This window comes from Rhinoderma darwinii, chromosome 2 (assembly GCF_050947455.1).
Source record: "Rhinoderma darwinii isolate aRhiDar2 chromosome 2, aRhiDar2.hap1, whole genome shotgun sequence".
NCBI classification, from domain to species: Eukaryota; Metazoa; Chordata; class Amphibia; order Anura; family Rhinodermatidae; genus Rhinoderma; species Rhinoderma darwinii.
The window spans coordinates 112,370,494-112,397,474 of record NC_134688.1 but is presented as its reverse complement, the minus strand read 5'-3'; the positions used below and the strand labels follow the sequence as shown (position 1 = coordinate 112,397,474).

At 44.0% G+C, this 26,981-nt stretch overlaps 1 protein-coding gene and 1 non-coding gene across 7 annotated transcripts in view; one reads left to right on the top strand and one right to left on the bottom strand.

Moving 5' to 3' along the window:
- Positions 1–11,253: 11,253 nt before the first annotated feature.
- Positions 11,254–11,335, bottom strand: TRNAS-CGA (transfer RNA serine (anticodon CGA)). Its single transcript has one exon. It is a non-coding gene; the product is annotated as a tRNA-Ser (tRNA).
- Positions 11,336–11,818: 483 nt separating this feature from the next.
- Positions 11,819–26,981, top strand: part of SMARCC2 (SWI/SNF related BAF chromatin remodeling complex subunit C2) — a 151,302-nt gene continuing 136,139 nt past the window's right edge. For 4 of the 6 annotated variants that reach the window (XM_075852144.1, XM_075852143.1, XM_075852145.1 and 1 more), the window contains exons 1-2: positions 11,819–11,986; positions 16,217–16,336. In XM_075852144.1, coding sequence (XP_075708259.1) covers positions 11,876–11,986; positions 16,217–16,336 — 231 coding nt within the window. In that variant the 5' untranslated portion in view covers positions 11,819–11,875. The remainder of the gene's footprint in view (positions 11,987–16,216; positions 16,337–26,981) is intronic. The other 2 variants (XM_075852147.1, XM_075852146.1) reach the window with 1 other exon arrangement.

Genomic DNA, 26,981 nt, shown 5'->3' with positions numbered 1-26,981 from the left:
TCGTGTCCGGAGAAAGACTATGATATGCATTGGGGAACCATGCGTTAGAGAGTTTAAAAGGTTTTTGCTGACATAGGTGCGTCTCTTGGAGGAACGCCACCTGTATATTTTTGCCTTTCAGCAAATTGAAAAGTATGGATCGTTTTCCAGGGCTGTGTAACCCCTTGACATTTATTGAGCCAATAGTCAGGTCCGTTTGTGTATGCTGCGACATATCTGTCCTGGGCTGCGGTGGAGGGGGAGGGGGAGGGGAAAGCAAAGTAAAGGGCAAGAGGAGGACAGATAAAGATAGGAGAGAAAGAGAATAAGACGATACACAAGAAAGAGGCCCGCAGGCCGACTCCTATACGGTGTAAAAACCTGTAAAGGAAGGTTGTTAAATTTGTGGGGACCTGGAAAACCACGGGGGGGCGGAGGCACAATCAATGATAGAACCGACGTGTATCTCTCAGCTACTACTAGCCAGGGGAGGTTAACCCAAAACCTGTGCTAATAGCCATGACCTCTGATGAACAACCTATAGCGACGCCACACCCTTCTATTTAAGTATACAAGGCTGCTATAACCGACTATCAACCAGAAATTCGACCTCTGAGCTGCTAAGAGGCTTTGAAATTTAACACGCAACTGATGTATGCCCGGCAAACATCGCATTTTAAAATTATCAGAGATACCGACTAACAGAATCATATGGAACTCCCCATATCCCGCATCGCAAACCTTTGTCTAATATATATAACCAGCAAAAGGGTGTGGGTGGGGGAGGTACCAATAGGCTAAATGCCTCCAGCGCTGCAGGTGATAGCTCATCCTCTAAACAACTTCGGACCCACACACCTCATGTGGCGGTCTATAATTGACTTTTAAACTAATACGGTATAAGCAGCACGTATTTCCTGAGGGCTAAGTGAAGGCCCCTTGTGGCCATTCTATCTATACACGAAACCTGAGTATCCTATGAAAAAACTGGGCAAAACACTTAGTTGCAAAAGAGCCCTGCTAGATAACCATCAAAACATTATGTGAGCAAAATAACATTTGACGACCTTAAGTCCCTTGAGCAGCAATGCTGCCGGCGGCCTAGCAAAACATTGACAAATAAAAGGATATTAGCAGGAAAGTCCTCTTTAAGCCTCAGGCGGGACCCGGCGGGAGAGGTCGATTAACGGCAAATGTGGTGCACCCGGGATGGATCTGCTTCGTATGGGCTGATTAGTCCTGTTGAGGCGACGACGTTGAGGTTGTTCAATTCTGTCCAGGGCTAGCCAATCCGGGACTGGGAACGGCTCGATCTGAAGAAATCTAAATAGGCCCTCAAGATCCGAGGAGTGGCGCAGGAGATAGAAGCCAGAGTTGTTCTTCACGACAACATGGAACGGGTGTCCCCATCTATAAGTGGCGCCTGCGGACTTGATTTTTTCAAGCAGAGGATGTAGGAGCCGTCTCATATAGAGTGTCCGTGGGGAGACATCAGGGTATATAGTAACCGTACTTCCTTCAACTGAGACCGGTCCATGTGACCATGCCCCCCGGATAATTGCATCTTTGTTGGTATAATAGTGAAGGCGACATAACACGTCGCGAGGAGAGGACAAATCGAGCGGGCCTGGGCGCGAAACTCTGTGAATTCGATCTAGGAGAAAAGTCGCTTCTGATGGTCGGTTAGTGAGCTTGTTGAATATAATAGATACTCTAGACACCAGCTCATCTCGTGGGCCGAGGTCTGGAAGGCCCTTCAGATGTACATTGTTTCTGCGTCCTCTGTTCTCCTGATCATCTAATTGAAGCGCCAAGGATTGTAAATGTGTTCTAGTATCCGTGGCAGCTTTTTCCAACGCAGTTACTCTAGAGTCAATGGCCGACACAGTATTCTCAGATGTAAGCGCCCTAGAGTCTAGTCTGACCACATCCTGACGCAGGTCAGCTATGTCTTGCTGATGTGCCTGCTCAACCCTGGACACCAAAGAGTCAAGATCCTGTCGGGTGGGGAGGGCTTGTATCATCTCCCTCAGTAGTTGTAGGTCAGCATGTAAGCCCGATGGCCCAGCCTGAACTTCAGGGGCATATGTGTGTGGTATAATGGCGGGCAAATCTCTCACTGATGACATGTTGAGGGGAGAGACAAGGCTTACCGCATCCTGAGTGCTGCAGCAGGGAGGACTCGTATCAGCAGTCGTGGCCGCTTGTGCTGACTGCAACAGGGGAGCAGGAGGAGAAGGAGCCAGAGTGTCTGAGGCCGGATGTGGCGGCAATGCGTCCGCCATTGCTGCTCGTTCGTCCGCGGCCGATTGTGAGGAGGAAAGAAAGCGCTCCATGCTCTTGCAACGGCCAGAGGAGCGAGGTAAGGACCGGGAAGTTCCAGGGCAGGTTCCCCTTCGTTTTCCTGGCATCGCCTGCCGGTTTTACCAGGGAAAGATGGCTGGTATTCAGCTGCTAGTGCGGAGCTCCCCCAAAACGCGTGCTCACGGCTCCATAGCTAAGCCACGCCCCCCTCTTGCTTCGGTTCTTCACTCTGGCTGCTTTTTCCTGCTCATCACATGAGCTCCGACGTCACGTTTTCTGCCTCCTCCACTGTCGTGTCGTATACCGATCACATGCATATCTCCCAACTTTTAATTTCGGAAAAGAGGGACATTTAAGCCACCCCCCTAACCACGCCCAATATCCCGCATCAACACATCAAATCACGGCCAGATCCTTCTGCAAATAACACGCGCAAATTCTCACTGCGGATCTCTAGAATGTCTGGATATCACAGATATATGGATCCGGTTATATCGTCTTTATGTTTACTTTTCTTCTCTTGGGTATAACATTTTCTCATCACGGCAGCAGCTACAGGACAAACCAAAAGGCTGAGAACATTGAAAGTCAAGAGGGAGACCCTGTGGTTGATGACTTTTCAATTGACAGGTAGCAGAGTTACATGTCGGGGATTTTTTTTTTCAGTTGTGTAACTCTGCTAACGGTCAATGGAAAAATTATCCACCAGAGCCCCCCTGTAGATAGCCCCAGATACAACCCCCTGTACATAGCGCCAGACACAGCCCACCTGTACATAGCGCCAGATACAGCCCCCCTGTAGATAGCTCCACACACAGCCCCCTGTAGATAGCTCCAGATACAGCCCCCCTGTACATAGCTCCAGACACAGCCCCCTGTAGATAGCTCCACACACAGCCCCCCTGTATATAGCGCCAGATACAGCCCCCCTGTAGATAGCTCCAGACACACCCCCCTGTAGATAGCTCCAGATACTGCCCCCCTGTACATAGCTCCAGACACAGCCCCCCTGTACATAGCTCCAGACACAGCCCCCCTGTAGATAGCTCCACACACAACCCCCCTGTAGATAGCTCCAGATACAGCCCCCCTGTAGATAGCTCCACACACGGCCCCCCTGTAGATAGCGCCACACATACCCCCTGTAGATAGCGCCAGATACAGCCCCCCTGTAGATAGCTCCAGACACAGCCCCCCTGTAGGTAACGCCAGATACAGCCCCCCTGTAGATAGCTCCAGACACAGCCCCCCTGTAGATAGTGCCAAACACAGCCCCCTGTAGATAGCGCCACACACAGCCCCCCTGTAGATAGCGCCAGATACAGCCCCCCTGTAGATAGCGCCAGATACAGCCCCCCTGTAAATAGCTCCACACACACAGTCCCCCTGTAGGTGCCACAATGCCGCCAGAGCGGAGAGCGGTAGAGGTAGCCGGCCCTACTGCTGCCACTCTCCGCTCTGCTTTTGACGTCACTCACCGTCAGGAGTCTTGCAGCGGCGTTCTCACTGGTGTCGATGCCGGCCCGGGAGTGAACCAGTCCAGTCACCTGACCGGTGAGGTCAGATGACAGGTCAGGTGACTGTACTGGTCCACTCACGTGCCGGCATCGATCGCAGTGAGAACACCGCTGCAAGACTCCTGGATGCAGCGACCAGCAGGGCATTTTGCAGACCGCCGGGACGGCGGGACAGCGGTGAGAAACCGGGACTATCCCGCCGGATCCGGGACGGTTGGGAGGTATGATCACATGGTCTCGGACTAGAGAGACCTCGGATGGTATACGACACGTCACTGATGACGTGTCGTTTCTGCGGGTGCTGGTTCTTTAGTGCCCGCCCAGCCCATGTAGTTGTTCACTGTGAGTGCTCCTGTGCGTGTTCACAGTGAACAAGGACGGCACCTGCGTATGACTATCCCGGTCTACGAGGTACAATGTCAGCACCGGTACTTTTATGTTTTAGAACTACATACACTGCCAAAGCCTTCACATCGTAGGCTTTGATAACGGGTTATCAAACACGCGGCACACGGGCTGCATGCAGTTCTTGAGGCTGTTATCTTCTGCCCGTTGCTCCCTAAGGATAGGACAGAGCAGACCCAAGGAGGAGCCTCACAACGCTAGTATAGGCTCTGCTCCGATGTCAGGGGATTCCACAGAGTCCCGGAGCAGAGCCTATAATAGTATACTGTATAAAATTACTGTTTGCTGGGGTCCTGTATCTAAGCCTACATTGTGTTAGGCTTACACCGTGTTCCAAATTATTATGCACATTGGATTTAAGTGTCATAAACATTTAATTATTAGTTTTTCAATTAAACTCATGGATGGCATTGTGTCTTAGGGCTCTTTGAATCATTGTAAACAATCTCAGACACCTGTGATAATTAGTTTGCCAGGTGTGCCCAATCAAAGAAAAACTACTTAAGAAGGACGTTCCACATTATTAAGCAGGCCACAGGTTTCAAGCAATATGAGACAGAAAACGGATCTCTCTGCTGCCGAAAAGCGTGAAATAGTGCAATACCTTGGACAAGTTATGAAAACATTGGATGTTTCAAGAAAACTTAAGCGTGATCATCGTACTGTGAAAAGATTTGTGGCTGATTCAGAGCACAGACGGGTTAGTTCAGATAAAGGCATAATGAGGAAGGTTTCTGCCAGACAAATTAAAAGGATTAGGAGAGCAGCTCCTAAAATGCCATTGCAAAGCAGCAAACAGGTATTTGAAGCCGCTGGTGCCTCTGGAGTCCCGCGAACCTCAAGGTGTAGGATCCTCCAGAGGTTTGCAAGCGTGCATAAAGCTATTATTCGCCCACCCCTAAACAATGCTCACAAGCAGAAACGGTTGCAGTGGGCTCAGAAATACATGTAGACTAATTTTCAAACCATGTTGTTTACTGATGAGTGCCGTGCAACCCTGGATGGTCCAGATGGATGGAGTAGTGGATGGTTGGTGAATGGCCACCATGTCCCAACAAGGCTGCGACGTCAGCAAGGAGGTGGCGAAGTCATGTTTTGGGCTGGAATCATGGGGAGAGAGCTGGTAGGCCCCTTTAGGGTCCCTGATGGTGTGAAAATGACCTCTGAAAAGTATGTAGAGTTTATGACTGACCACTTTCTTCCGTGGTACAAAAAGCAGAACCGTGCCTTCCGTAGCAAAATTATCTTCATGCATGACAATGCACCATCTCATGCTGCAAAGAATACCTCTGTGTCATTGGCTGTTATGGGCATAAAAGGAGAGAAACTCATGGTGTGGCCCCCATGTTCCCCTGACCTCAACCCTATTGAGAACCTTTGGAGCATCCTCAAGCAAAATATCTATGTGGGTGGGAGGCAGTTCACATCAAAACAGAAGCTCTGGGAGGCTATTCTGACATCCTGCAAAGATATACAAGCAGAAACTGTCCAAAAACTCAGAAATTCAATGGATGCAAGAATTGTGAAGGTGATATCAAAGAAGGGGTCCTATGTTAACATGTAACTTGGCCTGTTAAGTTTTTTTTGATTGAAACAGCTTTTGATTTCTGTAAATATGACCTCCTGATGCTGCAAATTCAACAAATTACCATTTTAGTTCTCTTTACAACCTTTAAAATGTTTTGATCTCTGTTGTGCATAATAATTTGAAACAGTGCATTTTGAGTTTTTTACTTCTAAAAAAAAATATCTGTTATTATTAGGAGATTTGTTCAATAAAATGTGCATTATACTCCAACGGTTGATGGCTTGAAGATTATACTGACTGTCATTTGCATCGACTATTTAGGAAAATCAGCGAAAAATAACATTTGCATAATAATTTGGAACGCGGTGTAGATACAGGGTCTAACAAACCGTGTCACATATGGATCCTACATGCATGCTCATTACAGCCTGCAATGCATGCAGGGAAAAAAAGTTTCATTAGAAGGAAACATCAACACACCAGACATGGAGTGCATGTAAACAAACGGCGCTAAATTTAACCCCTTCCCTCTTTAGCCACTTTTGACCTTCCTGACAGAGCCTCATTTTTCAAATCTGACATGTGTCACTTTATGTGGTAATAACTCCGGAATGCTTTCACCTATCCAAGCGATTCTGAGATTGTTTTCTCGTGACACATTGCACTTTAAGTTACTGGCAAAATTTGCTCGATATGTTCAGTATTTAATTGTGAAAAACACCAAAATTTCGCGAAAAATTGCAAAAATTTGCATTTTTCTCAATTTAAATGTATCTGCTTGTAAGACAGGCAGTTATACCACACAAAATAGTCTACTTTAGATTGGCATCGTTTTTTGAACATCCTTTTATTTTTCTATGACATCACAAGGCTTAGAACTTTAGCAGCAATTTCTCACATTTTCAAGAAAATTTCAAAAGGCTATTTTTACAGGTGCCAGTTCAGTTGTGAAGTGGCTTTGAGGGCCTTATATATTAGAAACCCCCAAAAAGTCACCCCATTTTAAAAACTTCACCCCTCAAAGTATTCAAAACAGCATTTAGAAAATGTCTTAACCCTTTACACATTTCACAGGAATTAAAGCAAAGTAGAGGTGAAATTTATAAATGTCATATTTTTTTGCAGAAATAAGTTTTGAATACAATTTTTTTTATAACACAGAAGGTTTTACCAGAGAAATGCAACCCAATATTTGTTGCCCAGTTTCTGCAGTTTTAGGAAATATCCCACATGTGGCCCTAGTGAGCTACTGGACTGAAGCACAGGCTACAGAAGCAAAAGAGTACCTAGTGGATTTTGGGGCCTTATTTTTGTTAGAATATATTTTAGGCACCATATCAGGTTTGAAGGGTTCTTGTGGTGCCAAAACAGTGAAAATCCCCCAAAAGTGACCCCATCTGGGAAACTACACACCTCAAGGAAATTATCTAGGGGTATAGTGAGCATTTTGACCGCACAGGTTTTTTACAGAAATTATTGGAAGTAGGCTGTGAAAATTAATAACTAAATTTTTTCATAGAAAATGTAGGTTTAGCGATTTTTTTTCTCATTTCCACAAGGACTAAAGGAGAAAAAGCACCACAAAATTTGTAAAGCAATTTCTCCCGAGTAAAACAATACCCCACATGTGGTAATAAATGGCTGTTTGGACACACGGCAGGGCTTAGAAAGGAAAGAGCGCTATTTGGCTTTTGGAGCTCAAATCTAGCAGGAATGGTTTTCGGAGGCCATGTCACATTTACAAAGTCCCTGACGCTACAAAACAGTGGAAACCCCCCACAAGTGACCCCATTTTGGAAACTACACCCATTGAGGAAATTATCTAGGGGTATAGTGAGTGTTTTGACCCCACAGCTTTTTTGCATAAATTATTGGAAGTAGGCCCTGAAAATGACAATCTAAATATTTTCAAAGAAAATTTAGGTTTAGCTAATTTTTTCTCATTTCCACAAGGACTGAAGGAGAAAAAGCAACATAAAATTTGCAAAGCAATTTCTCCCGAGTAAAACAATACCCCACATGTGGTAATAAACGGCTGTTTGGAGACACGGCGTGGCTGAGAAGGGAAAGAGCGCTATTTGGTTTTTGGAGCTCAAATTTAGCAGGAATGGTTTGCGGAGGCCATGTCACATTTACAAAGCCCCTGAGGGGACAAAACAGTGGAAACACCCCACAAGTGACCCCATTTTGGAAACTACACCCATTGAGGAAATTATCTAGGGGTATAGTGAGCGTTTTGACCCCACAGGTTTTTTGCATAAATTATTGGAAGTAGCCCCTGAAAATTACAATCTACATTTTTTCAAAGAAAATGTAGGTTTAGCTAATTTTTTCTCATTTCCACAAGGACTGAAGGAGAAAAAGCAACGTAAAATTTGCAAAGCAATTTCTCCCGAGTAAAACAATACCCCACATGTCGTAATAACCGGCTGTTTGAACACACGGCGGGGCTTAGAAGGGAAAGAGCACTATTTGGCTTTTGGAGATCACATTTAGCCGGAATGGTTTGCGGAGGCCAGGTCACATTTGCAAAGCCCCTGAGGGGACAAAACAATGAAAACGCCCAAAAAGTGACTCCATTTAGGAAATAACACCTCTTGAGGAATTCATCTAGGGGTGTAGTGAGCGTTTTGACCCCACAGATGTTTCATAGTATTTATTAGAATTGGGCAGTGAAAATAAAAACAATCCTTTTTCTTCAATAAGACGTAGCTTTAGCGCAAATGTTTTTATTTTCTCAACAAATAAAGGAAAAAAAGAACCCAGCATTTGTAAAGCAATTTTTCTCGAGTATGGCAATACCACATATGTGGTCATAAACTGCTGTTTGGGCACACGGCAGGGCTCAGAAGGGAAGGACCGCCATTTGGAGTGCAGATGTTGCTGGATTGGTTTCTGGGCGCCTCTGGGCCCAAAACAGTGGAAACCCCCCAGAAGTGACCCAATTTTGGAAACTACACCCCTCAATGCATTTACCTAGGGGTGTAGTAAGCATTTTAACCCTGCAGGTGATTGGCAGAAATTGGTGTGCACTCGATGTTGCAGAGTGAAAATGGGATTTTTTTCCGTAGATATGCCAATATGTGGTGCCCGGCTTGTGCTACCATAACAAGACAGCTCTCTAATTATTATGCTGGGTTTCCCGGTTTTAGAAACACCGTACATGGGGCACTAATCTTTTGCCTGGACATTCGACCAGGCTCAGGAGTGAAGGCGTACCATGTCAAATTGAGGCCTAATTTGGCGATTTACAAAGTATTGGTTCACAAATGCAGAGGCTCAGATGTGAAATAATAAAAATAAACCCCTTAGAAGTGATCCTATTATGGAAACTGCACCCCTCACGGCATTTATTAAGGGGTGTAGTGAGCATTTTCACCCCACAGGTCTTTTCCATAAATGATTGCACTGCGGATAGTGCAAATTAAAAATGTTTATTTTTCCCTAGATATGCCATTCAGTGGCAAATATGTCATGCCCAGCTTATGACACTGGAGACACACACCCCAAAAATTGTTAAAAGGGTTCTCCCGGGTATGGCGATGCCATATATGTGGAAGGAAACTTCTGTTAGGGCACGCTGTAGGGTTCAGAGCGGAGGGAGCACCATTTGCCTTTTGGAGAGCAGATATTAGTTGGTAGTAGATTTATTTGAGTATTGCTGATGTTTCCATTTATAATGTGGGGGTACATGTAAGCCGGGCGGAGTATATAAGGGGCATAGTCAGGTGGCATAATAATGGGGTAAAAAAACAATAAAATGATCCATAGATGTGTGTTACGCTGTGAAGCAATACTTTCTGCACAGGCCGGTGTCGCACTGATAAATGGCGTCCTTTCTTATCCCCCTTTTGGTCCACACTCCGCACCTTTGCAGTTTGGGGAATTTTGCTGGGAAGTGTTGTCCTGGTATAATACGGGCACCGTCGCTTCCAGCGGATATGTTTGGGCTCTCCCCTTCCTGGTTCCCTAATTTTAGGTCCTTGATAATGCGCCTCTTGAAACAGAAGAAATGTTCCCCTCGGACCTGCACAACTGCATATTTTTTTATTTCCTGACTTATTGGAGCCATAACTAATTTTATTTTTCATAGACGTAGCGGTATGAGGGCTGGTTTGTTGTGGAACGAGCTGTAGTTATTATTGGTACCATTTTGGGGTACATGCGACTTTATGATCACCTTTTATCCTATTTTTTGGGAGGCCAGGTAACCAAAAAAACGCAATTCTGGCACAGCTTTTTTAGTTTTTTTATACAGCGTTCACCATGCGTTATAAATTACGTTAACTTTATTCTGCGGGTCAGTACGATTCCGGCGATACCTAATTTATAGCACTTTTTTATGTTTTACAACTTTTTGCACAATAAAATAACTTTTGTAAAAGAATGTATTTTTTCTGTCGCCAAGTTGTGAGAACCATAACTTTTTAATTTTTTTGTCGACGGAGCTGTATGAGGGCTTGTTTTTTGCGGGACAAGCTATAGTTTTTATAGGTACCATTTTTGGATACGTGCGACTTTTTGATCACTTTTTATTCTAATATTTGTAGGGCAAATTTACCAAAAAACAGAAACTGTGATAACGTTTTTTACGTTTTTTTTTTACGCTGTTCACCGCGTGCAATAAATAATATAATATTTTGATACTTTAAAAAATCAGTCGCTGCATCCGTAACAACCCATACTATAAAAATGAAATGCTATTTATGCCGCACAGTGAATGGTGTGAACAAAAAATTATGCCAGAATTGTTGAATTCCAAAAAAACTGAATAAAAAGCGATCAATAAGTCGCATGTACCCCTAAATGGTAAGAATGAAAACTCGCACTGCAAAAACAAGCCCTCATAAATCTATATCGACGGAAAAATAAAAATGTTATGGCTGTTGAAATGCGGCAAAAAAAAAAAATTTCTTTCCCAAAAAGTGTTTTTATTGTGTAAGGCCTCATGCACACACACGGCTGTGCTCGTAATCACGGTCCGTGATTACGGGCACGGCCGGCTGTAGATGGCCGTAGACAGCCACCCCATTTTCGGCCTGTGCTCCCATATAAAGTATGGGAGCACGGTCCATAAAAAGGAAAAGATAGGACATGTCCTAACTTTTGCAGAGGCTCTCTATGGCCTGGACACCTTCCCGCAAATATACGGGAAGGGGTCCGTGGTCAATAGAAATAAATGGGTCCGTAATTGCTGACAAAATCTACTGTCGTGTGCATGGAGCCTAAAAGTAATAAACCATAGAAAAGAAACTATATAAATTTGATATTGTCATAATCGGATTGCTCCAGAGATTAAAGTTATCATGCTATTTCTACTGCATGGTGAACGTCATAAAAACAAAACCCAAAGAACAATGGTGGAATTGCCTGAGGTGCAGTGCATTTTGCAGCATTGTTATTTTATTTGTTAAATGATAAAACATAAGTTCTCCAAATACAATGCATTCATGCGTTACATGGGTCACTCCCCCTGATCACTGTAATTAAATTCCTATCAGAGAGTAAAAAAACTGAAATCGTCACGAACAGGATTCGAACCTGTGCGGGGAAACCCCATTGGATTTCGAGTCCAACGCCTTAACCACTCGGCCACCGTGACTGTCAGCCAACGGCCCCGCACAGCTCCCTCAAACTTTACGAACCGCCTCTTGGTATGTCTTTTGCTCATTGGTGGAGAACTCGATGCGGATTAACCCGTTATGCTCTGGTCTATAACCGTATCTCGTTCGAATCCTCCGTTGGGCGAATTCTTTTTCTCGCTCCGTCAATTCGTTGGGTTAAAGGCACGATTATATTAGTTAATCGGTCACAAAGTATACCGTGATTTACTATGCAGACTCATCTGTAACGCCGCAGCACCCACACCAGGGATTCTTTCGGTTTTCATTTCTTAGTTACACATCATACTTTGTGTGTTTGCAAACGCTGCCGCTAGGTGTCCTTTCGACTTTCTCCTGCCACAAACAATTTATTTTTCTATCCCACTTCATCAATGCCATCATATTGCAGTTTTCCTTATGGCCGGCAGATGCCACTATTGCACATTCAGGTCTCCGCTCTTGTGCTTTGCACTGCGTTGCGCAACCGCTAGAGGTCGTCAGTACTGTGCAGTTGGAAGTGCCGGGCAGGCTGGCAGAAGATGGCGGTGCGGAAGAAGGACGGCGGCCCGAACGTGAAATATTACGAGTCTTCTGACACCATTTCCCAGTTCGACAACGTGCGGCTATGGCTGGGGAAAAACTACAAGAAGGTACCGGAAGGAAATGATAAGTGTCATGAAGAGAACTGCAATGTATTCCCCTCATTGAGAACAAAGAGCCGGGCCCGGCAATGTGGTGGGGGGGGATACGCGACATTGGGGGGCAAGCGGAGGTCCCAGCTGCTGACCCGTCAGCCCCTGTGCATTGCAGTAGGCATAGGGACGCTCGTATCAGCGACAAGTCGGGCAGATGGCAGGGCCAGGGTCCCAGTGTAAGGCCTACATGTACCCAGATGTCAGGGCATTACACCCGGGAGGCGCCCTCCCATCGCTAGTAACACACTGACTTGCCATCACAATCAAATCTATTTCTATAGGCACAGAGCATGCAGATGCCCGATTGTTCTGGAATGTGCCCAGATCCCTTCTCTGCGATCATAACGTGGTCACATAAACATTGGTCCTGTCATGCTGATCCTAAATAATCCTCCTCCTGCCAGATCCCATTCATAGCACAGCTGTCATGTCCAGCGCAGGTTTCCTAAAGGGAAAAACCCCCTATCATGTGACCACTGTCCTTACATACCCTGGCATTGGCCTTGCGTCATGTACAGTGCTGTGTGTGCTAATAGACGCACTATGTGATCAGCGTCTTACGGACTGTCACATTATAGAATATTCTATACATCATCTGGAGTCTGCCACGTGTTGCTCCTGATCTCCCTTCTATGACGTAATAGCAGATGTCATGCTGTGACCTAGACGATGAGGATTGTAGTGTTTACATGCTGGTGATCCGCACGTGGTGCTTGGAATCTTCACTTACCTTTGACCCAGACTAGAGTCAGACAAGTCAATGCATCCCTGCTGCTGTACACAGCCAACACCTATATATAGCTGTATATTCCATAGCCGCAGGGACACTACGCGGGCAGAATAAAATCCAGCTGTTTCCTTCCGTTCTATTAGTTCTATCTTATTTCTGCTGGTTTGATGATGAATAAATCCCTGTGTGCGCAGTTCTGGTGGCGGCGGCGCTGCTTCCAAGTGCGTTTTCCCCATAAAAACAAATGACCTGTAAATACAAATCCTTGCGCTGTCAGATTCAGTTAAGATGTAAATTCTATTCAGCCGTATCTAAGTTGTATTTGTTTCTGGTAACATTGGGAGACAACCAGTATGGCCGCCTCAGTGGTGATCACCCAGCTTTTCCAGTCTCCTGAACGGCAATCCACCTATTTATTCAGTGTTTTAATCTGTGTATTTGCCATTCCAGCCCTAAGGCTGGTCATACAAATTCGGTAAACGTATGCCGATCTGACTATCAATCTAATATGTATGGGGGCATCCCACTTGTCACCTGGTGGAGTAAACAAAGAATTGCGGATTTCAACATGCCAACCCTGTTAGGTCGGTTTCATACGGGCGTGTTCGGTCCGTGATATAAGGAGCGTATGTTGGCAGTAATTCCCGGACTGGACCCAGTTTAGGGAGCCGGGCTCCTAGCATCATAGTTATGTATGACGCTAGGTGTCCCTGCCTCCACGCGGGAATACTGTCCCATATTGTAATCATGTTTTCAGTACAGGACAGTTTTCCCGCGGGGAGGCAGTGACTCCTAGCATTATAGAGAACTATGCGGCTAGGAGCCGGGCTCCCTGCAGCGTGTTTGGTCCAGGAAACACTGCCAACATACGGTCCGTACGTCACCGACCGAACACACCCGCGTGAAACCGGCCTCGCTGCGCGAGATGAGCTCTGCGAGAGGTAGATAACTGGTTTACAACCTCTATGTGAGCGGTAATGGTTGCCATATTGGCTTTGTTCAAGCTTTTCCATAAACAGATATCTTTAAGAAATGGCTGTATAGAATTAGTAACAACTGGACAGATTTGAGGATCTTGTGTTTTGGTGGGCACTTCGCCCTTTTGTGAGACTTCTGCTCCGATGGTGAGGGGGGTTGCGGCTGCTCAAAACCTTGGCCATCAGCAGTGACAGTTGGAGGAAGTAGCTGACGCGTCTACATTCTCTCTGCGGGAATGTAGTATTAGGCGCTGTTCACATCTGAATTGGAGGCTCCGTCAGGGACCTTCATCGCAGATTCAATCATATTTGACGGAAAGAATTGATGGAACCCCACAGACCCCCGTTATAAGTCAGGTACCGTTGGTATCAGTCGTGTGACGGATCCGTCACAGATATGATGGAACAGAATTCAAAGTGCAGGTGGGTACTCTGTACAAGTTCTGCCAGGCACCCCCTCTATGACATTCTCATGTCCAGGGCATATTTGAGTATGAAAGCGCATATCTGCCTGGTTGCTATGGACAACGCTGACACATTTTTGAAGAACCGTTTTAAAAACAAAAACTGTTGGCATCACATCTGCAGTATAGAAGATGACCACGCTGATACATGGAAATTTTGGGGGTTCAGTGGGTGATTACCTGAACTCATTTACGCACTGCCAAGAAACTAAGTACAATGAGAAGCTCCTTGAGTTGCGTCTTGAAGTACATAATTGGTTAGACGGACATGGACTTCAGAGAAAGCAGACGGCGGCTGTCAGATGCGAACACTACTGTGGGCACCTCCGCTTCTGTGCAGATTGATGCAGTAGGCAGGAATAGTCTGCTGGCATGTAGCATGCACCCAGCAGAGGGTGCACTCCGGGATCCTGTGGGAGTGGAGTATTAAGAAGCCAGGGTCTCTGCTGTAACCACAGGATGTAGGGGACTGCCTGCTGAGATTGCAGGTGAAAAGGAGGGGAACCACACCGAGGTCTGCTGCGACTACTGGTGGAAAGGAGGGGCACTGCTGTGATTGTTGGTGGAAGGGGAAAGAGTATACTTAGGCCAAATGCACATGATGCGTATTACGTGCGGATTTGCCGGGCACATTTTCGTGCGGCAAATCCGCAGCATAATACAGTACCAGCAAAGTAAATCAGATTTCAAGTAATCTCATCTACGCATTGCAGAATTTTTCTGCACGTAAATTGACCTGCAGTGCGTATTTTAAAAAAACGCAGCATGTCAATTTATCTTGCGTTTACGCTTGTAAAATGTATTGCTAATTTAAAAAAACAAAATGCACCAAAATCTACAGTATAAAACTGCATCTATTTCTGCATCAAAATGTAAAAACCGCATCTAAAAACGCATTAAAAAATGCACTATTAGCTTCGAATTTTACCTGCGGTTTTAATGCGGCATTTCTGCACCAAATTATGCAGCGTGTGCATGTAGCCTAAGAAGTAATTCACACGAGGCATATTCACAAAAAATGTCAGTACAATGCAGGTTCATGGGGTTTTTAAAACATATGGATGGAAAACATTTGCTCTGAATTCAGGGCATGCTGCAGATGGTCGAATCTGTAGCATGTCAATTCTGCTGCGCAGAAAGCAAAAGGTGCAATACGCAGCAAATCCACATCAAAATCAGCATGTAACACACGCAGATTTTGCTGTGGATTTTAGGTCCTGTGTGAATTCACCCTTACTGCAGCCATTGGTGAAGGTGCAGCGACTGCTGGTGACGAGAGACAGGGGCACTGCAGTGGATATTGGTGGAAAGGGTAAGGGGCACAGCTGTAACTGCAAGTAGAAAGGAACCAGGTTTTGTGTTTTTTTGTTTTTTTTGAGGAGGCACTGTTTTTATTACTGTGGGAGGGAGGACCAGCTGTGATTACTGGAGGGGGCACTTTTGTTATTATTGTTAGGGGAGTCTCTGTTAGGACTACTTTTAGGGTATGTGCACACACACTAATTACGTCCGTAATTGACGGACGTATTTCGGCCGCAAGTCCCGGACCGAACACAGTGCAAGGAGCCGGGCTCCTAGCATCATACTTATGTACGATGCTAGGAGTCCCTGCCTCGCTGCAGGACAACTGTCCCGTACTGTAATCATGTTTACAGTACGGGACAGTTGTCCTGCAGCGAGGCAGGGACTTCTAGCATCGTACATAAGTATGATGCTAGGAGCCCGGCTCCTTGCACTGTGTTCGGTCCGGGACTTGCGGCCGAAATACGTCCGTCAATTACGGACGTAATTAGTGTGTGTGCACATACCCTTAGGGGGCGCAAACATCTAAGGCTTGGTTCACAGATACCGGTTATGCACTAGACACTTTGTCCAGGCCTGGGTTACACAAATAACATTGAGAAGGACTTGTTTGCTTAACCTCACTTTTTCTACCTAATAAATTATCTTTGTTTAATAGCTTATAAATGAAGTATTCTTTTACTTTACATTACCAATTGTTGTCTCATTTCAGTACATTCAGGCAGAACCTCCTACTAATAAATCTCTGTCCAGTCTGGTGGTCCAACTCTTGCAGTTCCAAGAAGAAGTGTTTGGAAAACATGTCAGCAATGCTCCACTTACCAAATTGCCGGTAACTATAGTTTTCATCTAACCTTATCTGTACACTTTTGGATCGATTGTTTTTTGCCCCCCCCCCCCCCCCCCCGCATTGAAAACTTGTATGGAACAGTCCATGCAATTTTATCATACAGGAAGTTCAGGTGCCTGTATGAGTGACACATAGATTGCCATAGACTCAATTAAAAAAAAGTATTCAGACTGTTACTATGCAATGACCCCAGAGAGCTAGTGACAAAAGCGTCAAGAAAAGGAACCGATAAGAGACTGACACATGGGATTTCTTGATGCAACACATTGGAAAGTTTAGTTTGGAGTGGAGTGTCCTTTAACCCCTTAAGGACACAGCCAATTTTTTTAAATCTGACGTGTCACTTTATGTAGTAATAACTTTGGAATGATTTTATTTATCCAAGCGATTCTGAGATTGTTTTCTCGTGTCACATTGTACTTTATGTTAGTGGTAAAATTTGGTCGATACATTCAGTGTTTATTTGTGATAAAACACCAAAATTCAGAGAAAATGTGAAAAAATTTGCATTTTTCTAAATTTAAATGTATTTGCTTATAAGACAGATAGTAATACCACACAAAATAGTTACTAGTTAACATTTACGATATGTCTACTTTATGTTAAAATCGTTTTGTAAAAGTTCTTTTATTTTTCTAGGACGTTACAAGGCTTATAACTTTAGCAGCAATGTCTCACGAGAAAATTTCAAAAGGCTATTTTTCCAGAGACCAGTTCAGTTCTGAAGTGGCTTTGAGGGCCTTATATATTAGAAAGTCCCCATAAATAACTATTTTAAAAACTGCACCCTTAAAGTATTCAAAACAGCATTCAGAAAGTTTCTTAACCCTTTAGGCGTTTCACAGGAATTAAAGCAAAGTAGAGGTGAAATTTTAAATAGAATTTTTTTTTGCCAAAATTAATTGCTAATAATTTTTTTTCTGTAGCACAGAAGGTTTTACCAGAGAAACGCAACTCAATATTTATTGCCCAGATTCTGCCGTTTTTAGAAATATCCCACATGTGGTCCCAGTGTCCTATCGGACTGAAGCACAGGCCTCAGATTTTTGGGCCTCCTTTTTATTAGAATATATTTTAAAGAGGCTGTCACCACATTATAAGTGGCCTATATTGTACATGATGTGAACGGCGCTGTAATGTAGATTACAGCAGTGTTTTTTATTTAGAAAAACAATAATTTTTGACGGAGTTATGACCTATATTAGCTTTATGCTAATGATTTTCTTAATGGACAACTGGGCGTGTTTTACTATATGACCAAGTGGGCGTTGTACAGTGGAGTGTATGACGCTGACCAATCAGTGATCAATCAGCGTCATACACTTCTCTCCATTCATTTACACTGCATATAGCGATATAGCTGTGCAGTCACATAAACAAACTATAACGCTACTCATGTGTCATGACAATGAATATACATTACCTCCAGCCAGGACGTGATGTGTGTTCATTCTCCTGACCACTTCTGTACCGTTTCTGTGATTTACAGCACAGCGAGATCTCGCTGTGAATGACAGCTTACTGCGTAATCTCGTGAGACTACGCCTGCTATGCTGTAACTCACAGAGACGCTACAGAAGTGGTCAGGGGAATGAATACACATCAAGTCCTGGCTGGTGGTTATGTATATTCATTGTCATGACACATGAGTAGCGTTATAGTGTTTATGTGACTGCAAATAGCGATATAGATATATCGCTATCTGCAGTGTAAATGAATGGAGAGAAGTGTATGACGCTGATTGGTCAGCGTCATACACTCCTGTACAACGCCCACTTGGTCATATAGTAAAACACGCCCAGTTGTCCATTGAGAAAGTCATTAGCATAAAGCTAATATAGGTCATAACTCCGTCAAAATTGATAGTTTTTCTAAATAAAAAACACTGTTGTAATCCTACATTACAGCGCCGATCACATCATGTACAAGATAGGGCACTTATAATGTGGTGACAGAGCCTCTTTAACCCCTTCCCGCCGGATCACGTATATAAACGTCATTAAAATCGGTGGCTTACCGCCTTTTCACGTAAATATACGTCATGGAGATGAAGCTGGCTCAGGAGCTGAGCCAGCGACATTACCACCGGGTGACAGCTGTATGTTACAGCTGGCACCCTAAGGTATCGGCCAGGACCGGAGCTAGCCTCCGATCCGACCGATTAACCCCTCACATGCTGCGTTCAATAGAGATCGCAGCATGTGAGGAGTTTATAGCCACCGGCACCCCAGCAACGTGATCGCTGGGTTGCCGGTGGCTGCAAAGGCGATCGGAGGGCTAATGCTTACCTCCCGATCAGCCTGTAACGGAATCCTCCTATGCCCCGTCGTCGGCGGGGCCCAGGAGGCTTCCGGTAACATCGGCAAGATGGCGCCGGCTCAGCTTCCGGCTCAGAAGCTGAGCCGGCGTCATCAGCAGTGGGTGTCCGCTGTATGTTACAGCGGACACCCCGATCTATCGCCAGGAACCGGAGCTAGCTCCGATTCCTGGCATTAACCCCTTCGATGCAGCGATCCATTGTGATCGCTGCATCCTAGAGGTTTGTAGAAAATCGGCAGCCTTGCCATGCGATGGCAAGGCTGGCGACTGCTACCATGGCAACAGGAGCCCTAACAATGGACTCCTGTCTGCCATTACGTAAGCTGATTAGGCCCCGCCCAGAGGCGGAGCCTGATCGGCTTGCTGTCAGTGAACAACTGACAGTTCCAATACATTGCACTACATAGGTAGTGCAATGTATTAGAACATCAAACAAATAGTTGGACATTCAAGTCCCCTAGTGGGACTAAAGAAAAGTGTAAAAAAAAGTGTAAAAAAAGTAAAAATAAAAGTTGGAAAACATACAATAAAAGTTTCAAATAATAACACAAAACACAATCGCCCTTTTTCCCTTATAAGTCATTTATTATTGAAAAAAATAATAAAGCCATACATATTTGGTATCGCAGCGACCGTAACGACCTGAACTATAAAAATATTATGTTATTTATCCAGCGCAGTGAACGCCGTAAAAAAAAAACTCAAAAACACTGCCATAATTACTGTTTTTTTGGTCACTGTCTTCCAAAAATTGAAATAAAAAGTGATCAAAAAGTCGCATGTATCCAAAAATGGTACCGATAAAATCTATACCTCGTCTCGCAAAAAAAACAAGCCCTCACACAGCTCCATCGACGAAAAAATGTAAAAGTTATGGCTCTCACAACTTGGCGACAGAAAAAATACATTCTCTTTCCAAAAGTAATTTTATTGTGCAAAAAGTTATAAAAAAGTTCTATAAATTTGGTATCGCCGGAATCGTACTGACCCGCAGAATAAAGGTAACATGTAGTTTATAACGTACGGTGAACGGTGTATATAAAAAAAAAAGTGGCACAAGCTGGGCATGACATTTGACACTGAATTGGCATATCTAGGGAAACTATTTAATTTGTACCTTCCGCAGCGCAATCATTTATGGAAAAGACACGTGGGGTGAAAATGCTCACTACACCTCTTAATAAATGCCTTGAGGGGTTCAGTTTCCAAAATGGGGTCACTTCTCAGGGGTTTCTTTTATTATTTCACATCAAAGCCTCTGCAATTGTGAACCAATACTTTATAAGTCGCCAAATTAGGCCTCAATTTTACATGGTACTCTTTCACTCCTGAGCCCTGTCGAATGTCCAGGCAAAAGATTAGGGCCACATGTAGGGTGATTCTAAAACAGGGAAACACCGCATAATAATTGAGAGCTGTCTTGTTATGGTGGCACAAGCCAGGCACCACATATTGGCGTATCTAAGGAAAAATTCCCATTTTCATTCTCCCACATCGTGTGCACACGAATTTCTGCAAAACACCTGTGGGGTTAACATGCTCACTACACCCCTAGGTGAATACCTTGAGGGTGTTGTTTCCAAAATGGGGTCACTTCTGGGGGGGATCCACTGTTTTGGTCCCACAGGGACTTTGCAAATGCAACATAGCGACCAGAAACCAAATGCAGCAAAATCTGTACACCAAAAGCAAATGGCGCTCCTTCCCTTCTGAGCCCTGCCGTGTGCCCAAACAGCATTTTACGACCACGTGTGGGGTATTGCCGTACTCCAGAGAAGTTGCTTTACAAGCGTTGGGGTTCTTTTTTTCCTTTATTTGTTGAGAAAATTAAAAATTTGGAGCTAAAGCTACGTCTTATTGAAGAAAAAGGATTTTTTTATTTTCACTGCCCAATTCTAATAAAATCTATGAAACACCTGTGGGGGCAAAATGCTCACTACACCCCTAGATGGATTCCTCAAGGGGTGTAGTTTTCTCAATGGAGTCACTTTTTTGGCGTTTTCACTGTTTTGGTACCTCAGGGGCTTTGCAAATGCGACATGGCCTCCACAAACCATTCCTGCTAAATTTGAGCTCCAAAAGCCAAATGGCGCTCTTTCCCTTCTAAGCTCTGCCGTGTGTCCAAACATCCGTTTATAACCACATGTGGGGTATTGTTTTACTCGGGAGAAATTGCTTTACAAATGTTGTAGTGCTTTTTCTCCTTTAGTCCTCGTGGAAATTAGAAAAAATTATCTAAACCTACATAATCTTTGAAAGAATGACGATTTTTATTTTCACGGCCTACTTCCAATAATTTCTGCAAAAAACCTGCGGGGTCAAAATGCTCACTATACCCCTAGATAATTTCCTCAAGGGGTGTAGTTTCCAAAATGGGGTAACTTTTGGTGGATTTCCACTGTTTTGGCACCGAAAGAGCCCTTGAAACCTGACATGGAGCCTAAAATATTTTCTAATAAAAAGGAGGCCCAAAATCCACCAGGTGCTCCTTTGCTTCTGAGGCCGGTGCTTCAGTCCATTACCACACTAGGGCCACATGTGGGATATTTCTAAAAACTGCAGAATCTGGGCAATAAATATTGAGTTGCGTTTCTCTGGTAAAAACTTCTGTGTTACAAAAAAAATAGAATAAAAATGAATTTCTGCAAAAAAAAAATGAAATTTGAAAATTTCACCTCTACGTTGCTTTAATTCCTGTGAAACGTTTAAAGGGTTAAGAAACTTTCTAAATGCTGTTTTGAATACTTTGAGGGGTGAAGATTTTAAAATGGGGTGACTTTTTGGCGGTTTCTAATTTATAAGGCCCTAAAAGCCGCTTCACAACTGAACTGGCCCCTGTAAAAATAGCCTTTTGAAATTTACTTGAAAATGTGAGAAATTGCTGCTAAAGTTCTAAGCCTTGTAACGTCCTAGAAAAATAAAAGGATGTTCAAAAAACGATGCCAATCTAAAGTAGACATATGGGGGATGTTAATTAGCAACAATTTTGTGTGGTATAACTGCCTGTCTTACAAGCAGATACATTTACATTTAGAAAAATGCTAATTTTTGCATTTTTTCGCGAAATTTTGGTGTTTTTCACAATTAAATACTGAACATATCGAGCAAATTTTGCCAGTAACTTAAAGTGCAATGTGTCACGAGAAAACAATCTCAGAATCGCTTGGATAGGTGAAAGCATTCCAGAGTTATTACCACATAAAGTGACACATGTCAGATTTGAAAAATGAGGCTCTGTCAGGAAGGTCAAAAGTGGCTAAAGAGGGAAGGGGTTAAATTTAGCGCCGTTTGTTTACATGCACTCCATGTCTGGTGTGTTGATGTTTCCTTCTAATGAAACTTTTTTTCCCTGCATGCATTGCAGGCTGTAATGAGCATGCATGTAGGATCCATATGTGACACGGTTTGTTAGACCCTGTATCTACACCGCGTTCCAAATTATTATGCAAATGTTATTTTTCGCTGATTTTCCTAAATAGTCGATGCAAATGACAGTCAGTATAATCTTCAAGCCATCAACCGTTGGAGTATAATGCACATTTTATTGAACAAATCTCCTAATAATAACAGATATTTTTTTTTAGAAGTAAAAAACTCAAAATGCACTGTTTCAAATTATTATGCACAACAGAGATCAAAACATTTTAAAGGTTGTAAAGAGAACTAAAATGGTAATTTGTTGAATTTGCAGCATCAGGAGGTCATATTTACAGAAATCAAAAGCTGTTTCAATCAAAAAAAACTTAACAGGCCAAGTTACATGTTAACATAGGACCCCTTCTTTGATATCACCTTCACAATTCTTGCATCCATTGAATTTCTGAGTTTTTGGACAGTTTCTGCTTGTATATCTTTGCAGGATGTCAGAATAGCCTCCCAGAGCTTCTGTTTTGATGTGAACTGCCTCCCACCCACATAGATATTTTGCTTGAGGATGCTCCAAAGGTTCTCAAAAAAAAAATGAAATTTGAAAATTTCACCTCTACGTTGCTTTAATTCCTGTGAAACGTTTAAAGGGTTAAGAAACTTTCTAAATGCTGTTTTGAATACTTTGAGGGGTGAAGATTTTAAAATGGGGTGACTTTTTGGCGGTTTCTAATTTATAAGGCCCTAAAAGCCGCTTCACAACTGAACTGGCCCCTGTAAAAATAGCCTTTTGAAATTTTCTTGAAAATGTGAGAAATTGCTGCTAAAGTTCTAAGCCTTGTAACGTCCTAGAAAAATAAAAGGATGTTCAAAAAACGATGCCAATCTAAAGTAGACATATGGGGGATGTTAATTAGCAACAATTTTGTGTGGTATAACTGCCTGTCTTACAAGCAGATACATTTACATTTAGAAAAATGCTAATTTTTGCAATTTTTCACCAAATTTTGGTGTTTTTCACTGGTAAATATTGAATTTATCGACCACATTTTTCCACTATCATAAAGTCCAATGTGTCACGAGAAAACAATCTCAGAATCACTTTGATAGGTAAAAGCGTTCCGGAGTTATTACCACATAAAGTGAAATATGTCAGATTTGAAAAAATGGGTCTGGTCCTGAAGGCCAAAATGAGCTTGGTCCTGAAGGGGTTAAGCACCATGTCAGGTTTGGAGAGGTCTTGTGGTGCCAAAACAGTGGGAACCCTCCAAAAGTGACCCCATTTTGGAAACTACACCCCTCACGAAATTTATCTAGGGGTATAGTTAGCATTTTGACCCCACAGGTTTTTTGCTAAATTTATTGGAATTAGTTTGTGAAATTGAAAGTCTTTTTCTTTTCTGAAAAAGTGTAAAAATTGTACATTTTTACAAGGAGTAGAGAGAAAAAGCACCTCAACATTTGTAAAGAAATTTCTCCCAATTACGGCAATACTCAATATGAGCTAATAAACTGCTGTTTGGACCCATGGCAGTGCTCAGAAGGGAAGGCGCGCCATTTGGATTTTGAAGTGCAGATTTTGCTGGAATGGTTTTCAGTGCCATGTCATGTTTGCAATCCCCTGGAGGGACCAAAACAGTGGAAAACCCCCAAAAGTGACCCCATTTTGGAAACTGCACCCCTCAAGGATTTTTTCTAGGGGTATAGCATTTTGACCCCACAGGTTTTTTTGCAAAATGTATTGGAATTAGGCCGTGAAATTGAAAATCCAAATTTTTTCGAAAAAAATATAGATGTAGCTCAGATTTTTTTTCATTTCCACATTAGATAAAGGAGAAAAAGCACCCTAACATTTGTAAAGCAAACTCTTCTGAGCGCAGGAATACCCCATATGTGGTAATAAACTGCTGTTTGGACAAACGTCAGGGCTTAGAAAGGAAGGAACGCCATTTGACTTTTGTAGCTCAAGTTTTGCTGGAATGGTTTTATCTAGAGGTATAGTGAGCGTGTTGACCTCACTATTTTTTTGCTGAATTTATTGGAATTAGGCAGTGAAAATGAAAATCTACATTTTTTTCCACTAAGATGTTTAATTTTTTTCATTTTCACAAGGAATAAAGGAGAAATAGCACCCAAGCAATTTCTCCAGAGTATGGCAATACCCCATATGTGGTAATAAACTGCTGTTTGGATACACGGCAGAGCTCAGAATGGCTGGAGTGCTACTAGGCATTCAGATTTTGCTTGATTGGTTTTTGGGCGCTATGTCGCATTTACAGAGCTCCTGAGGTACCCGTACAGTAGAAACCCCTGAGAAGTGACTCCATTTTGCAAAATACACCCCTCAGGGCATTAATCTAGTGGTGTAGTGAGCATTTTTACCCCACAGGTGTTTCATAGATTTTATTAGAATTAGGCAGTGAAAATTAAAAATGTATTTTGTTTCCAAAATTATGTCGTTTTAGCTCCCAATTTTTTTTATTTTCACAAGGGGTAATAGGAGAAAAAATACCACACAATTTGTTACCCAATTTCTCCCGAGTACGGCAATACCCCATGTGTGGCCCTGAACTGCTGTTTGGGCATAAGGCAGAGCTCAAAATGGAAAGAGTGCCATTTGGCTTTTAGAGCCCAGATTTGGCTGGACTGGTGTACGGGTGCCATGTCGCATTTGCAGAGCTCCCTTAGGTACCAGAGTAGAGTGTAAAATCCTGAGAAGTGACCCCATTTTGTAAACCACCCCTCAAGGCATTTATCATTTGCCTTGACATATGACAGGGCTTAGGAGTGAAAGGCGCATGTGAGACCTATTTTGGTGATTTTCTCAGCATTAGCCCACAATAGCAGGGCTCTGGGGTCAAATAGTAAAACAATCCCCCAAGTAGTGACCCCCATTTTGGAAACTGCACCCCGCTGCTTCCACGTCCTCTGTTCCAGTTCCTGTACCCTCCATTCCCTCATGCTCGTCCCGAGCTCCACTCACCCAATCCGGATGCTCTGCAGGCTCTGGGCGTCGTCAGGTAACTGCATCTCTCACCTCCCTCCACGGCCATCATCCACGATGTGCTGCTGCAGCCACTAGGGGGCGCACGCGCTGACTCTTCCCTTCTTAAAGGGCCAGCGCGTGCCAAAATCCTAAGACTTCCTATTTAAGGATCCTCCCCCCCCCCCTCAGATCCTTGCTTGTTCAACCAAATTATTCCTGTGAGCTTCCCCGTACCCAGTGTCCCTGTTACCGTGCCTTCTGCCTTTGTCTGGATTACCCGTTGTGACCTCTGCCTGAACTTGTACTATCCTTGCCTGCCGCCTGCCTTGACCTATTGCTATCCATACCCGTTACGACGACTGCTGCCAGTCCTGACTTCTGGCCTATTCATCTGACTGCCTCTAAACCCGCTGTTCCAAGTGTTGCCCTGGGTTACAAGCACCATCTCTCAGACGACAGAGAGGATCCACAAACAAACCGGTGAGAACCGTTATAGTTTGAACAAGCCATGGATCCCCTTGACACAGCCCTGCCTGACGCGGCTGATATTGCTCAGGAACTTTCAAGGGAACGAGTTCTCCAAGACCAGCTTTTCCAGCTTCTGCAAAATGTGTCCACTCGTTTGAACGAACTATCGCCTCCGATACAGCCACTACCACCTCCGATACAGCCACTACCACCGCAAACTCCTGTCTACAGTCCAGAACTACATTTACCTACGCCCGTCTGCTATGAGGGTAACCCCAATACCTGCCGGGGATTTGTTAATCAATGCACCATCCATTTTGAGGTCATGGCACATCATTTTTCCTAGAACAGGGCTAAGGTAGCCTACATCCTGTCCCTTCTTTCTGGCGAAGTGCTGGCTTGGGCATCGCCCTTGTGGGAGAAAATCGACCCCATAATGTGTGATATTCAGAACTTTCTCTCCACTTTTAAAAAGGTGTTTGAAGAACCGGGTCGAGTGTCTTCAGCAGCTTCCTCTCTTCTCAAGCTCCAGCAAGGAACCTCCACTGTAGGCCAATACGCCATTCAATTTCACACCCTGGCTACAGAACTCCAGTGGAATAACATGGCTTTGGTATCTACCTTCTGGGAGGGTCTGGCGGGCCGAATCAAGGATGAACTTGCTGGCCAAGACCTTCCACCGTCCTTGGATGACTTGATCACTCTGGCCAATCGGATTGATAATACTTTTCCGCGAGAGACAACAAGAATCTGCTCGGGGCAATCGGACATCACGGTTGGCACCAACCTTCCAAAGGTCACTTCTTGCCTCACCTTCCTCTTGGTCGGATGAACCCATGTAGGTGGAGAGAACAAGACTCACGCCTGAGGAGCGCCAGAATAGACGCAATTTGAATTTATGTTTATATTGTGGTGGAAAAACGCACTTCCTCAAGGACTGTCCAGTGAGGCCGGAAAACTCCCAACGCCTAGGGCAAGTAGGAGAGGCTACCCTATGTGGAGTACCCTCCTCTCAAAAGATGACCATACCGGCAAAACTGTCCTTTGCAGGAACCACTTTCTGCGTTCAAGCCTTTCTAGATTACGGATCCGCAGGGAATTTCATGTGCCAGTCCCTGGTAAATCGCTCCCAAATCCCAGTTCAAAAACTAACCAAACCTTTGTCCATTGCTTCTGTGGATGGGAGGCCTCTACAGGAGACTATCTATCTTGTCACCGAGCCCATTTTCATGTTAACAGGGGTGCTGCACCAGGAACGTATCTCCTTCTACGTTTTAAAGAACTTTCTGAACCCTTTGCTACTGAGTCTACTGTGGTTGCAGAAGCACTCTCCTGTTATTGACTGGACTGGAGGTCAAATTATCCGCTGGAGTGACTTCTGTCACCAACATTGTCTACACTACAACCTATTCGCCCATCCATGCCTCAGCCTACAGAACCTACCACAGCAGGACTTCCTACTCCTTATTAAAGCTTCTCTGATGTTTT